The sequence below is a fragment of the Polypterus senegalus genome, chromosome 6 (assembly GCF_016835505.1).
Source record: "Polypterus senegalus isolate Bchr_013 chromosome 6, ASM1683550v1, whole genome shotgun sequence".
Lineage (NCBI taxonomy): Eukaryota > Metazoa > Chordata > Cladistia > Polypteriformes > Polypteridae > Polypterus > Polypterus senegalus.
In genome coordinates this window covers 62,436,298-62,452,306 of record NC_053159.1, presented here as the reverse complement: position 1 = coordinate 62,452,306, position 16,009 = coordinate 62,436,298, and the positions used below count along the sequence as shown (strand labels likewise).

The window sequence follows — 16,009 nt, the reverse complement described above, 5'->3', positions numbered from 1 at the left end:
CACATATGACTAAGTACAAAGCAGACAAAGTGTATTTATGTCCTTTTTACTTATTAGGTTAGATAAAAAACAGAAAGATGTACAAAACCATCAACAAAGTGGTAAAGGTTCTTGCAAAAATACTTTAGATCAGTCTGGAACATTTTTCTTACTTAATGGTCTATAGAACCTATTTAATACACATACATTTTTAAAGGTGCAAAATATGAATTAGGGACTCCAACTCACTGTCTCTGCAAAAGCTGCTGCTGTTGCTGTCGGTATGAGTCTACCAACTGTTGAGGGACCAACTCCACAAGTTCTAGGCTATCTTTTATTTTCATAAGAATTTCAAAATTCTCACGACCACGGACCTGAAATGGACAACAGCAAAAAAACAAAGTTTGACAAAGAAGAACTTCAAGCAGTTAATTCATTTAAATTAGGAGGTTTCTTAAAAAACATCTTTTATAGTTACCCTGAAAAGACCATCAGTAATGAAGTTAATAAACTTACAGGAATGTAATATATCTCTTCTTCTCCATGTCGTCTCTTTTTGATAGTAATTCCTGGTCCAGGAATGTTCTGTGGTGTCTGTTTAAAAGCTGGAAAAGAAGACATATACTGAATATACATTTACACAAAGCAGTACCTTATTGGACAAAGGTTCAGTCTTTTGATATGTAATGAATTTTTGACGGTGGTCTTTTGACACTTTAAAGTTAATTTTAGTTACTCATTTTATCTTGTTTTATTATTTTTGTGAAAACAGGCTATGCAAATAGATATTAACATATATTCAGAGCTCTGTTATGACAATCTATGGGCTAATTAGTTGATCTTACATACTGTCAATATGTTCCACCTACATATAAAATAAAACTATCAGTAAAAAAATATAGTGCAAAAATTATGCAGACAGAGAATGTGAACATTTCACTTTATTTCATCTCTGTATAGTTCTGTAAAACACATATTCTCCCTAGCTAACATAAATATCCAGAGTAGAAAAATAAAAATTAAAATGGACTATTGATTTAAAAGAGAACACAAGCCATTATTTTAAACAGAATGAAAAATTTTTTATTTTTTTAATTTTTAATTGTGAAAGGTGTGGTGTATGAAAAAGAAGTATCTATGTAGGGCTGAGTCATAACAGAATTGTGTAGCAGCAACACAGGGCACAGACAACTTAGCTTCATTCCTGACCCGGGTGAATAAAGGATGAGGCTAAACACAAAAGAAATCTTACTGCGCTTGTTGGCGTTTCCATTTTTGGCCACAGTGTCGTTCATGGCCTGCTGCTCCCTGAAATGGTCTTCGTCCGCTTTTCTATCCCTTCCTGGACAGGCACAGATCCTTCCCTCAAATGACCTCCGACCCAGGACCTGACCACTACAGAGAGGGAGCCTGGATGTAGATTATTATTTATGTAATAAGAAATTTGATCAAATAAGCACTTTACAATAATTAATTTCATTAGTAAAAGGCTTCTGCTTTGGATGCTTTGTTTATAGGTCAAAGTTTTTGAAGAATTAATTTAAAGGCATCTTTCCATTAATGCACCAAGCTGGGTCATATGTTTTTGCCAACAGCATTTCCTAAGTTTTATAATTCTTTTCTGGGATACTCCATCTGTGGCTGGGCCTGTAGGCTGAGGAAGGAATTTCTGATATAGTCATCTGAGTATATCAACTGTTTTAAATACAGATAACTCTTATAAGGAGGGAAGCTTTTAGTTTGTCAATTACAAATCAACTGCATTCCAGGTTTACCCAGAAAAGTACTTCTGTAATTTTTGTTTGTATACTTAGCTACCTATATGGTCAGCTTATACTAAGATATTCTGTAAATCCCTGAAACACACAGTAACGAAAAGATAATCAGCTTATCACCATGGCTGTAGTTGACACTACCTGCTGCAATCATCCATGCTGCCATTATGAAACTATAGAACCTCCGCAGCCAGTTATTGTTATCTGAGGATAGGGAACGCTTTTCTCAATTTAATTCCATATAAGGCATAGTTATAACCTTTAGCTATATCGAACTGTAGTATCTTCTGAGCCTACTCACATGTTTTATTAACTGTGAAGGCAAAAACATCCTTGTGAGCTCTGCATGCATTTATAATATCCATCTATTACTCTTCTTACAATTTAGGGAAATGAAAAAAATGAAACTATCATGGGTGCAAGGTAGTGTAAGGAAGGAATAAACCCTGAATGGAACACCAGACAGCAGCATGGCACATTCAGTTATACACCATCTCTCATTTACATTGGCCCAGTTTATACTCACCAATTAACATAACATCTATTTTATTTTAAACAATTAAATGTCAGAATAAATATAATAAATCAATATTCAGTTGTACTGTTGCCTCATATTTAATATTAAATTGGAATTAATTCTTGCTAAGGCACTTTACACATAGAACACAGACTTAGAAATCACAAAAGACTCATCTCTGTATCGGAAGTTATCTGTACATGGTATAATGCATTTGTGAGACCTCATATAGAATACTGTGTGCAGTTTTGGTCAAAGTATTACAAAAAGACATTAATTAAATTGATTAAAGATATGGAAATGTATCAGTTTAAGCAAATGAAGATGAAAAAGTGGTACAATGGTGTTAAAGTAATTAAGGGAAAGTAGCGGTATACTAGGTGTTACTTTAAAATAGGTCCTTTGAAAAAACAACATTGGGGCAGAGATGTTTACACAAAAAGCATACACAGAATAAGTTACAAAGCAGTGTAATACTTTGAGCACCTTTAAAACTCAACTTGATGGTCTTTTGAAAGAGTAATGCAGACTATCTGCTCTTCAATAAATGTTATTAAGAGCTCTGCTATTTTGTATTAATTTAGCTACATAATGAAAATCCAAAAATGAATAAAAATATCAGATCACTCACTCTCGAGTCTCCAGTGTGATGATAATAAGTATTGGTCTTCTGTTCATCCCCCCAACACAACTACTATTACACATAAAGTTGTACAGGATTGTTGTGAATTCAGTTCCCACCTGAAAACCAGGAACATTAATTAAATGTGTATATTCATTATTTTTTCAAAGTTACAACAGAAGTTAGTCACATTTTAATATGTAACAGTCCCTGCTGTGATCATAATGGCATAAACCCAAAATAAGTAAAGTGAGTTAGTAAAAACAGGCCAGTTCCTAGCACATATAGAATAGATGGTAGGAATGAATGTTAGAATTAATGTCAATTAGCAGGTCAAATGTATCTTTACAGTAAATAGTATGGGATACAACTATGGCATCATTGGTGCACTAGGTGGCACTACAAAACAACTAGTGGATACATTGGTAATAAGTCATGCCAAAATATTAGATTCCTACGCTGCAATAATCATGAAATTATTCTTATTAAAAGATTTCAGTTTTAAACATTTACCCAGAAATGAAAAATTAACACATACACAATAACTAATAATTTTATTTTAGGAAGGAATGCAGTTTCACTTCCATATAACTTACTTCCCTACCACAGCGAAAAAAATCATATCATTACAATGTTTAAGAAAGCTGGAACGTAGTGAGATGGCAACAACACCAATGTAAGATTCAACCATAAACAGAACATTAATCCACAGCAAGAAACATTCATGAAATGCCCACCCAGAGTTTAGTTACAATGCCTTGTTTTAGGGTTACCAAAACTATCATTGAAGGATGTGCTTTGACTGTGGGATTGGCTCCTTAAAGGCAAGACATAGTTATACAGGATTAAGGTGCAAGCTCTACAACCCCTGCCCAGCACTGTGCTAAGGGTGTTATCTTAGTTCTGGAAATTTCTCAGATATTTCATATTAATTTTTGGAATTGTTTATTATTTTTGGGCAATTTTGACCACCATTTAGGGTAGAATATGCTCGCTGTCATTAGGGTGCTGCTGATTAGGGCATGCATAGTTATCATTGTTATGTCTTTGAAGGTCATGACCGTGATTTCACTATAACAGAATAAAATTTCTTCCTGGGCAATCCTTCATTATCCGAGCTACGGATAAAACCCGTTTCGAATCACGTCTCAGAAAATCTTTCTTCGTGAAACCTCTAGTATACCAATCTTTGCTATCACTTTGAACTCTGGACTTTGAATCAGTCCTTCGTTTTGGCTTGTCACATGGCTTTCTTTGAGTTTTTCAGTTTAACCCATAATTTGTTTTTATACATTCTTCTTCTAGTCACTCTCAAACACCATCTGCCTTGCAGTCATAACAATGGGATGGTAGAAAAAAGGTTTTAAATAATCTAAAAACATAATGTATATGACTATATACTTTAACATACACTAAGGAGGAAATTGACTAGGTACCAGATTTCAATCTATGCAACCCATGCATCTGACAAAATGTGCATAATAACAGGTACAAATCAGGAAGATAATTTCTGAAGGCAAAAACTTTCTTAATGAATGACTCATTTTCTGAATTTGTGACAGCAAATAAGAAAAATTAAAGTGAACGTATTTGCTCTTAAACAGAAAACTATACTGTCAAGTAAATAAATATTTTCAAACCAAAATAGCTAATTTACTTATGAATTATTATTTTTTTAATCTAACTGAACTATATTTATTAATCTGGTTCTTCTTGAAAAATTCAGCATGGCTACATGTACTGTATATTACTAAATATCCATCAATTATCCAACCCGCTATATCCTAACAACAGGGTCACGGGGGTCTGCTGGAGCCAATTCCAGCGCGCAAGGCAGGGAACAAACCCCGGGCAGGGCACACACACACACGCACACACCAAGCACATACTAGGGACAATTTATGATTGCCAATGCACCTAACCTGCATGTCTTCAGACTGTGGGAGGAAACCAGAGCACCCGGATGAAATCCACACAGACATGGGGAGAATATGCAAACTCCATGTAGGGAGGACCCAAAAAGGGAACCCAGGTCTCCTTACTGAGAGGCAGCAGTGCTACCACTGTGCCACCGTGCCGCCCTATTACTAAATATACAACAAAAGAAGCGTGCTTGTCATTGGAAAATAAAAACAATTTGAGTATGTAGTTAGGATGATTTTTTTTGAACTAATCATAAATTTCTCGCTCTTGCCAACATGCCAAATGCCCCACCATACTTCTTAAATTCTGCCTTCACGCCATATTCCTGACTGTTACAACAATGATAAATACATTCTTTGACATCAACTTTGTGCAAGCCACTTTTAAAATCGCTTCTGTAACCCCAATGTTAAATATGTTTGGCATTCATGCTGACAATCTTAACAATTTTTGGGCCTATCTCTCACTTATCTTTTCTGTCAAAAGTTCTTGAGCGTGTTTGTAGCTTCTCAGCTCACTATTTACTTAACTTCTAATAATTTGATGGAACCCTTTCAGTTTGGTTTCAGAGTGCAGCACAGCTGTGAAACTGCCCTGCTTCAGGTAACTAATGATTTGTTTATGGCAGTAGACTCTGGATAAACCAGTATATTAATTCTGTTAGACCTTAGTGCAACATTCAACACTGTCAGACATGGCATTCTACTGTCCAGAATGGACAACATTCTGGATATCTCTGGCACTGCCCTCCAGGCAAGAGTTTGTTAGTCTTGGCAACAACAGATCCAGCTCAGTGCCAGTCACACAAGGAGTTTTTCAGAAATCTGTCCTTGGCCCTCTGCTCTTCTGCATCTACTGTATATGCTTCCCTTGGCCATATTACTCTTAGCTTTGGACTGGGTTATCATTTTTATGCAGATGATACACAACTTAATTTCAATGTTAAAAGCAAAAACTTAATCAAAGCTTTCTCAGCTCCCAACTTGCCTCAGCAAAATTAAAACCTAGATTGAGCAAAACTCTTTAAAATAAAATTGCAGCTAAACTGAACTCCCTCAAATTGACTCTGAAGCACAACTTAAGAAAATTAGCTCCTTTTAAGTCACTCATGATGGCGATCTCATTAGACCTTCTAATATAAGGAATCTTGGTGTCATTTTTGATTCCTCCAATTCTTACTCCACCTCACATAAACCACATTAATAAACTTTCTTACTTCCACCTTCATAACACATCCTGTGTTTGCTTTTTCCTCTCCTTTTCCTATGCTGAGAAAGTTGTCCATGCTTTTATCACATCCTGTATCAATTATTGTAACTCTCTACTGGCATGTGCCCCTTCAAATGTTATATCACATCTCCAGTTACTTCAAAAGTCTGCTGCAAAAGTCCTTACACAAACCAACAACAGCGAGCACATCACACCTATCCTGCTTCACCTTCATTGACTCCCTGTGTCTTACAGGATTGAATATAAAATTCTTTTAAAAGCCAACAAAGTTTTAAATGGCCTTGCACCGGACTACATCAGTGACCTTCTTCATTGCTATGCTCCTGTTCACCCACTAAGGTCTTCTGATTCTGGCAATCATGTTGTGCCTCACATTGACCTATATTCCATGGGTGACAGGCCTTCAGCTGTATATAGCGCCCAGACTTTGGAATTAATTAGATCAACTGACTCCATTTATTCTTCAAAAAAACAAAACTCATCTGTTCAGGAAGGCTTTTACTTTAACCTAACACTCTCCCCCTTCTTTCAGTTTCCCTCTTTGTCCAGATGCTCAGGATAATTTGTGTGTGTGTTATATCATAAATTATGTGATTTGTTCAGGCATTTCTTTTAATATTGAATTTACTATTACTATTGTATACTCTGGTTTATTCTATCTTTTATTCTATTTAATGCTTCTGTATATCCTGTGTTTATATGTTTATTGTTCTATGCAGAAACTATTTGTAATATTTTTTTTAAAGTGCCTGGAGCATGGGAAAGGTACTATATAAATAAAATGTATTATTAATTGTGTAACCATTTACGGTATCTTCCGAAAGTATTCAGATCCTTTTTCACATGTTGCAACCTTATACTAAAATCATTTACATTTATTTTATCCATCATCAAACAACACTTAAGACTCCAGAATGACAAAGTAAAACCAAGATTTTAGAATTTGTTGAAAATTTCTAAAAAAATAAAAAACATAAATATCTCATTGATACAAGTATTCAAATCTCTCACTCAGTACTTTGTTGAAGTACCTTTAGCAGATATTATGGCCTGGAGTTTTCTTTGGTATGAGACAACAAGCTTCACAAAGCTAGATTTAAGGATTTTTTGCCAACTCTTCTCTGCATATCCTTGCAAGCTCTGTCAGGTTGGATGGAGACTGTTAGTGAATAGTTATTCTCAGATCTCTCCAGAGATGTTCAGTTGGGTTCAGGTTTGGGCTCTGGCTGGGCCACTCAAGAACATTCACTGAGATGACCCTAACTAATTCCTGTACTACCTTTTCTTTGTGCTTAGGGTCACTGTCCTGTTGGAAAGCACGGTCTGAGCTCCAGAGAGCTCTGAAGCAAGTATCTCTGTATAGCAGGATGTAGCCACCACAATGTTTCACTGTTGGAATAGTATTATGCAGGTGATAAGCGGCTGCTGGTTTCCTCCACACGTAATGCTTAGAACTGATGCCTAACAGTCCGATCTTCATTTCAGCAGACCAGAGAGTCTTGTTTCTCATAGTGTGAGAGTGCCTTAGGTACCTTTTTGTAAAATCCAAGTGGGTCTAGTGTGTCATCTGGCCACACTGTCATAAAGCCCAGATTAGGAGGGTGTTGCAGTGGTGGTTTTCATTCTGTAAATTTCTTCCATCTCCGCAAAGGTTATCTGGAGCTCAAACAGTGTGACCACTGGGTTCTTGGTCACCCCTCTTGCCAAGGCCCTTCTCTCCCGCTTGCTCAGTTTGGCCAGGCACCCTGTTCCAGAAAGAGTCATGGTTATTGCAAACGTATCCCTTTAAAGAATTATGGAGACCACTCTTGAGAATATTCAATGCAGAAGAAGAAAGTAGCCATCCCCAGATCTGTGGCTCAATTAAATCCTGACTCTAAATTCTACAGGAAGTTCCCTCAACCTCAACTGTGGGACCATTTTTAGATAGATGTCTACCTTTCCTAATTATATGCTATCAATTTAATTTACCATAGGTGGACTTCTAACAAGGTGTAGAAACATCTCAATAATGAACAATAGAATGGGATACACCTATGTCAGATTTGAAGTGTCTTGCCAATTTGTCTGAATACTTGTGTTAGTGTCATGCTTCAGTTTTTTTCTGTTCTGTTTTCGCTTTGTCATTCTCGGATATTGAGTGTACCACTGAAACCATTTTAGCATAAGGCTGCAACATGTAGAGTAATTTAAAATTATTACATATGTGAAAAATAAAATGCTTTAAGCATTGATCAGTCCAAACCAATATCCGAACAATCTTATCAAGTGTCATTTCTCTGAAATGCTGAAAAAGTGAAGGTGTCTGAATACTTTCTGAAGGTACTGCATACCATCCATGACCCTTTGCTGAAATCTGATTACTTCAATTTATTTTATTATAGCTCTTCTTCTTCTTCTTACAATACTTCTTCTACTAACAGATAATTTGGAATCTTGAATGAATTTCTTATGTTATAATGATTGAGTAGACAAGTTATACATATTTATTAGCCACTTGTCCATTTTGTCATTTTTCACATTTATAAGTTCACTTCAAAATACTCAGATGCTGACTTACACGAACCACTACATTAGAGAGACAGACAGAGAGATAGACAGAGAGTTACATTAACCGTCTTTTTCATTGGTTCAACAAAGTACTACAACGTTGTCTGTCACAATAACCCACCCTTCCACCAACAACAACTTGTGATGACTTGCGGTTCAGAAATTGTATCCGATGCTGCTTGGAAAGGCTTTTGTTTACCAAGACTCTAAATTGGATAAAGCAGGTTTAAAAATACGGTGATGGATCAAAGGAATTTACCAAAAAAAACATAATTTGATGTGAGAGTTGTCAGAAGACAGAACATAATCAGTTACAACACAGACCATGGCCAAATGGGCTGTCTAATACATCCTAGGGCATTTTACAATGGATGGCAAAAAAATTCAACATTTTCAAAACATTCAAAGAGTGTACTATATTTTTTATCAATTCACATAATAAACTTGCTTATTTCATTTCAGGGTTGTAGGAGGCCTGAGCCTCTCACAGCAGCACATTCCTTATTTCTGTTGGAATCAGTCCTGGTCAGGACAACATTTTATAGCAATGCACACTCGCACTCACCTTACACAGCCCGAAATCAGAATCATCAATCAACCTAATCTCCCATCTTTGTAATTTAGGAGGAAAATTAGAATATCCAGAGGTAAAAAAACCACATCAGACACAAATATATTTTTTAACTGGCTTATTGCAAAGTGACCAGAGCTATGACTCAGCCATTTTTGTTACCACTTTCCCACTACAGAAGTAATATACTTAAAACAAATATATAAACACATTCATGATCATCCATATTTAAATCTAATTGTTCTTCCATATGACTTTAGAGATGCTATTATTACTGTATATATTACTGTTTAAATACTATACAGGTATATTATTGTAGTATTTGCATCATCAACATAAAAAGAAAGATGCCAATTTCAACAGTGAAAAGCATACCTGTGGAGACTCATAGGGCACAATCACACTCTGTCTCCCTGTTACAGGGTCATCAATATATTGGCACAAGTTGTTTCCTTCAACACGAATGAGATGGCTTGCTGGAGCTACTTGACCTGATAGAAAACAGAAGTGCATTTAATTAAAAATGCAAATTAATCCTGGAATGAAAAAGTTACTCTAGAAAAATAACTCAATGAAAAGTTGCTATAAATTTCCCTTTATTGAAAAGCAATAGTTAGAAGATAGTAATCTTTCAGTTAATGCCTAGCACATACTGGATCATTTGTATTAAGCAACCTTATTTCATATCATTAAGTGTAAAGCATTATTAGTGCGCAGAATTAGAAAATATGCTTACAAATTGGCAAATTATTTAAGCAAAACCATTCAAGAGAAATCAAGTTGACAGTGGATCAGTGCCCATGGTGGGAATACTACTAAAATTAAACAACAGAATTATTCATACAAAATAGTTTAGAAGGAAAAACTCTGCAGTTAAACATAAATGCACTGCATTGAAAAATAATTCAGATAATTAGAGTTTTAAATCATATTTTTGCATTAGTTCTGAAAGTTGCTTTGCCACAGTTACTTACTGTCATTGAAATCCCTTCCAAGCTCATGGTTTGGACAACGTTTTACCACCTCTGTCACATGCTCAGCTTTTTTGTAAACTGGCATGGCACGAATTACACTTCCAGGAGGAGCAGGTGAGGAGAGCTTAATTTGGATGGGACAGGTCTTGGCAATCTGACAGTAGAGTTTCTTAAGTAATGGTGAATACTGAAATAAAACAGAAAGTTATACTGAGTCAGGTTAGTAAAAATATGTAACATCTAACCATATTAGTAAAATTGTGATGGAGGAAAATAAAAAAAAACTCTGCACTAATATTATTCCATCATATTAGAACAACACGTTTTAGATATTTAACTTAATTAAATTAGGGACATGTAAGAAACCAATGGCTGAGCCGTCATTTTAAATGGAAGCCAGCTTTAAAACATCTGATCTTAAACCACTTGCCCTCTCTTTTGAAGATAAATAAGAAAGATAAACCTTTATGCTATTTAAAAAATAGACTTGTCTATGGCAAGCCAAATTAAAATTTACAGATATTTCAAAAGGCACTTCAGATATGTGACTTTTTAGAGATTGATTTCAGTATAAACCGCGTGGGAAAGTGGTACATCCACTTATGTATCTTTCTTTTCTACCTCCAAAAGTGAAGATTCTTAAGGAGAGCTGTAACCATGCCTCTTTGTTCACCTTTAACTTCACCACTTCAAGTCTTTCAGCTCAAACAACCTACTAAGAAGAGAAAATAGATTTCATTCTTGGACCAAGAACAGAAGGAGACACTGCACAACTCCACACAAATACCTTTGTCTTTCTTAAACAATCAAATAGCCTGTGCATATAGGCTATCAAATGGGATATTCTTGTTGGTTCCCCAAACATTTTAATGATTTTGTCCTGATCACTTCCTGTTCTCTATAATAAAAATGAGGCAGTATTCTCACTTTTCAACATCAACTTTTTATTTGTGCAGTTTTTGTAATACACTTGATAGAATGTTCTCCAGTTGTATTGATGAGTAATTGCTTTTTCTTTAAAGCAAATGTATCATTTTGTATTCAATAATTATATTTTAAGGTGGCTTAAACTGAAAGACGACTGCATCATCTAGAATTACACTCCCCATAATATTGTACTTGAAAAAGAAGATTAAAGAACTGGGTGCATATATTAATTAACTGAATGGCCTAAGCCATTCCTTTTCACCCTAATTTATTTTGTTTAGGGTAGGCGTATACTATGCAGTTTCCTCATGTATTACATCAAACGTGTAAATGCCCTCTCAGACTTAACAATTCATTTGTATAGATAGCTGATAGGATTTTATGGGCTCACAAAAGCTTGGAGGCCTTTTGAATAATCTTACATCAGGTTGCATGGTGAAACCATTACTGTATGTAAGACTCGTGGAACCTTTGAAATCTGACGCTGTAAAGAATGATATGATACTTTTCCGCTTTAGCTAAGCTCACTCTCAGTATTCCTGTGATTATCCTGTATTTTATGTCTAGCAGACTATGTTACATATGCTAATTTGTTAACAGTATAAACATGCAATGCTACCAGAAATTTGTAGATGCTGGGTAATGTTTCTTAGTTTTTCTTATTTGAAGACTAGAAATACCATATAAAGGTATTAGTTCTCTGTTCTCTGGCCACAACTCAACCAGTTTCTCCCCTTCTCATGTATCCACAAACATTTTGCATTCATGCTTGCAAAAGCATAAACACAGAATCACTTCCTGGTTGGTTAAAGGAAAAACTGAAACACAGAATAAGCTCACATGACCTCTTACACCTAATTACAGTATCCAGATTTTTTGGATGTATCAACAACCACCGGGAGTCTGAAAACTACTCAGATTAGGTCTGAACATATCTCATGCCCTTGAAAATAGCGATAGTACAACATTCAAAGACTTTCTCATGATTTTCTTGTGATGTACACCAGCCATTATTGTGGCAAAACATTTTTTAAATCTGATCTCTATGCTTCCAATTATAATTTTGAAATAAAAAGTATAAGATAATTAATTATAAAACATTGTACACTCTGTCAATAATGTGTGATTTTTCAAGTAAGGAAGACAGAAGTTTCAAGGTAAAGAAGTTGTACTTGCTAATAATGGTGCCAGAGAGTGCCAACTTGTTCCAAGTTAATTAACAAATACAAGTAAGAATTTTACTGTACTCTGCAAATGTGAAAATAATGATGCTATATACCCATCAAAAGGTGATTTAAAATATAACAACTTTGCATTAGTGACTGTGTGGAGTTTGCTTTAGGTTTAGATTTCATACACTAGTTGAAACACATAGAATTATTCTTACAGGACCTAGCTGAACATAATTTCACCATTAAATTTATCAATGCCTGTTAGTTTCTTTATAGTTTCCTAGTACAATGGAGTTTAGAGTAGAATTGTGACAGGAGAAAGCAACTGTTCTTGGCTAGGGCTCTTTTTTCTAACTTCCTCTCTCCACATGTGTAAATGTTCATGACATAAAAACAGAAAATAAAAGTGCCTTCTAAACACTGTCTCCAAAATGGATATCATGTTTGTGGCTTTAAATACAAGTAATTAATGTAAAGAACTGTTAAACCATTTTTATTTATCATTGTTCAATTATCATTCACATATTCACAGATCACCAGTTAGCAACTGCACTAAATATATAGTATGTACTGCTATTGTCATGCAAGAAAAAAATCCACCTAATGCACCTGCTTGGTTACTTTCTAGTTAGTCAGCATTCATAGTGGGCAATATTTTGCAGCACTAACATTCATTTGTCATTCATCAGGAATTTTCACTGTCCCCTGGAGGTTTAATCTGTTACTGTTGTCAAGTAACTATAGGCCAGTAAGCTTAACATTCATCACAGGTAAATTAATGGAAGGAATAATTAAGTAAAACAGTGAACAGCACATGGCAAGAACATGAGTTTTACTCAGCTGTCAGCATGGGTTCAGACAAGGGACCTTGTGTTTTAGTAACATGCTGGAATTCTATGAGGAAGCAACAAAATGATATGTTCAGAGTGGTGCATATCATATTATTTATCTTGACTTTCAGAAAGCATTTGATAAGGTACTACTTGAGAGACTGGCCATCAAACTAAAAGAAGTGTTCAGGACCAGGTGTGTAGATGGGAGCAGATTTGCTAAAACACAGAAAGCAGTGGGTTACGGTATCAGGAACCTTATCAGAACTGGGTGATATTATGAGGGGAGTGGTGTCCCTCAGGGGTCAGTACTGGGGCAACTGCTATTTTTAATATATATAAATGATTTGGATAGGAATATAAATAGCAAGCTGGTTAAGTCTGCAGATGATACCAAGCTATCTAGACTAATCTAAAATCCACTGAATCATTACAGACAGCTTACAGGCTTGGGCAGATTTGTGGCAGATGAAATTTAATGTAAGTAAATGTAAAGTATTGCACGCAGAAGTAAAAATGTTAAGTTTGAGTACACAACTGAAAGTTCAAAAAATTGAAAGAACACATTTTGAGAAGGATTTAGGAGTCGTCGTCGACTCATCACTTCCAGACAGTGTTCAAAAGCCATTAAGAAAGCTAACAGAATGCTAGTTTAAATAGTATACAATGTGTAAAGTACATGTCCAAAGAGGTTATGCTTAGTCTTTATGATGTACTGGTGAGGTGTCAACTGGAGTACTATATACAGTTTTGGCCTCCAGGCTACAAAAAAGACAAAGCACTAGAAAAGTCCAGAGAAGAGCAACAAGGCTGATTCCATGACTGTAGGGTATGAGTTATGAGGGAAGAGTAAAAGAACCAAGGCTTTTAAGTTTAAGCAAAAGGAGATTAAGGTGAAAAATAATAAAAGTGTTCAAATTATGAGAGGAGTTAAAACAGTGGATTGAGACTGATACTTTAAAATTGATTTATCAAGAACACTGGGATATAGTTATAAACTTGTTAAGGATAAATTCAGAAAAATATTAGTAAATTTTTCTTCACGCAGAGAACCGTAGACATGGAATAAGCTACCAAGTAGTGTGGTAAAAAGTACAACTTTTGGGATCTTCAAAAATTGATTTGATGCTATACTGGAGTATTTAGGAGGATAGGACTGGCAGGCTTTGTTGGGCTGTTCTTTGTTGGCCTGTTCTTGTCAAAATTTTTTTGATGTTCTAATGTTCTAAACTACTCTTCTCCCTATCTGGTGGTGTTCTTATTCATAACAGCCTATCATCACTTTGGCACACCTTCACAGTGGACATTGGCCACAAATAACTGAGGCTGCCAATTCAAAACAGACTCTTTCTATATGGCATTGCCAGGTTTGTGTGCACTTTATTATACATTTAATTTCTTTTCCAAAGTATACAGACCTTCTTTTATGAATGTGCAGTCAGTTTCAGATTGCACACATGAGGAAAAAAGTTTTTCTTTACATTTGTGCAACAATACATCATGCTAAAATAAACCGCTAAAATAAACCTTTATTCTCTCGTAAAAATATTTCACTTCTTTTCCTATAAGAAAAATTAAACAATGATAAACTGTAAACTAGTTTCCATTTTCACCAGAAACCACTATCAAAAGTGTTATAAAAATTATGTTTTTGGTATTTGCACTAACAATACACTAACTCTCAGTACTTTCAGAAAACAAATTATTCAGCAAGAGTGTGTCAAGAAATACAACTAGGGCTCTTTTATACTAACAGCAATACACCTGAATAGTACTTCACTGTGACTGTAACTGCCAAGCCAGAAGTTTTACATTGTTTTTCTTTTTAGTTTTCTTTCATTTACATTTTTCTGGCGTATATTTGAGAAGGGTTTGTTGTTTCTCATAATATAATCATATTATTTATTTAGCTTCTGTAAAAAGATTAACTTTCCTCTGGGGACAAATAAAGTTCTATCAATCAAGTACAGGTTAATAGCGGAGCTTAATCATGCACACACCTTAGTTTATCCAATTTAGATTCACAGCTCACAAATTGTCACAAGCATGTCTTTGGGAATCATAGAGGAAAACTGGAATACCTACAGAAAAATCACACAGACATAGGGAGAATATACAAACTCTACATAGACAGATACAGAATGAGGAATGCAAACCAAGAATCCTGGACTTATGAGACAGAAACACCTATAACTACATTATCATGTTTCACAGTTACAAATTTGTCAGTATACAAAAAACATATAGCAAAACTTTATTCCATATACATTAGAAAGGGTTTAACAAAATACATAATCATATTTTTTTGTTGTAAACACATTTATGTATGTGAAATGTACCATAGTTAATCATTTAAAGGGACTTCCCTAATTCAGCCTAGTACAAGAAAAGAATTGTTATTTTATATGCTTTCTTCTGTAAATTGATGTGCAAGCTATCTCCCTGTGATTGATTCAATATGAAACAATGCAATTACAGTAAACGTATAGCTAAAAGTGCTGAAAAGATTCAACTTCTATATAAGCCACCTCTTAAAATGAAGAAAACATATAATTTTCCTTTAAGATAATTGCCTTTTCGTCTGAAGCCTGAATTATCTTGACCTTGGTCTCAAACTACAACAATTTAACACTACTTGAATTGGGAGTGGGGATGGAGATACAGTATAAGGACCCCACCCACTGTAACAAAAAAGAAAAATTCAGACCAAGAAATCATTACATCCTTGTTTGGCAACACAAAAGCGTTAGTCTTTTATGGAACACTAACATTCTTGCCAAGTTCACTTTACACAGATGTTTGAAAAACGCAGCCCAACATGTTTAATCCCGTTAGACAGGAGAAGATTAAATATAAAATGTAAAAAAAATGCCTGACGGATGTATAAAGGCATCCAGCAAGCTGTAACTTCAGCAAAGAGATGAACCTGCATCCGCTAC

At 35.1% G+C, this 16,009-nt stretch overlaps 2 protein-coding genes across 9 annotated transcripts in view; one reads left to right on the top strand and one right to left on the bottom strand.

Moving 5' to 3' along the window:
- The window catches only part of tp73 (tumor protein p73), a 162,789-nt gene that overhangs the window by 15,212 nt on the left and 131,568 nt on the right, over positions 1–16,009 (bottom strand). For 6 of the 8 annotated variants that reach the window (XM_039756101.1, XM_039756104.1, XM_039756110.1 and 3 more), the window contains 6 exons: positions 10,142–10,328; positions 9,543–9,658; positions 2,903–3,012; positions 1,232–1,389; positions 496–584; positions 229–353 (listed from right to left, as the gene is read on the bottom strand). In XM_039756101.1, coding sequence (XP_039612035.1) covers positions 229–353; positions 496–584; positions 1,232–1,389; positions 2,903–3,012; positions 9,543–9,658; positions 10,142–10,328 — 785 coding nt within the window. The remainder of the gene's footprint in view (positions 1–228; positions 354–495; positions 585–1,231; positions 1,390–2,902; positions 3,013–9,542; positions 9,659–10,141; positions 10,329–16,009) is intronic. The other 2 variants (XM_039756102.1, XM_039756108.1) reach the window with 1 other exon arrangement.
- Positions 1–16,009, top strand: part of LOC120531075 (myo-inositol 2-dehydrogenase-like) — a 128,823-nt gene that overhangs the window by 58,102 nt on the left and 54,712 nt on the right. The window lies entirely within an intron of this gene.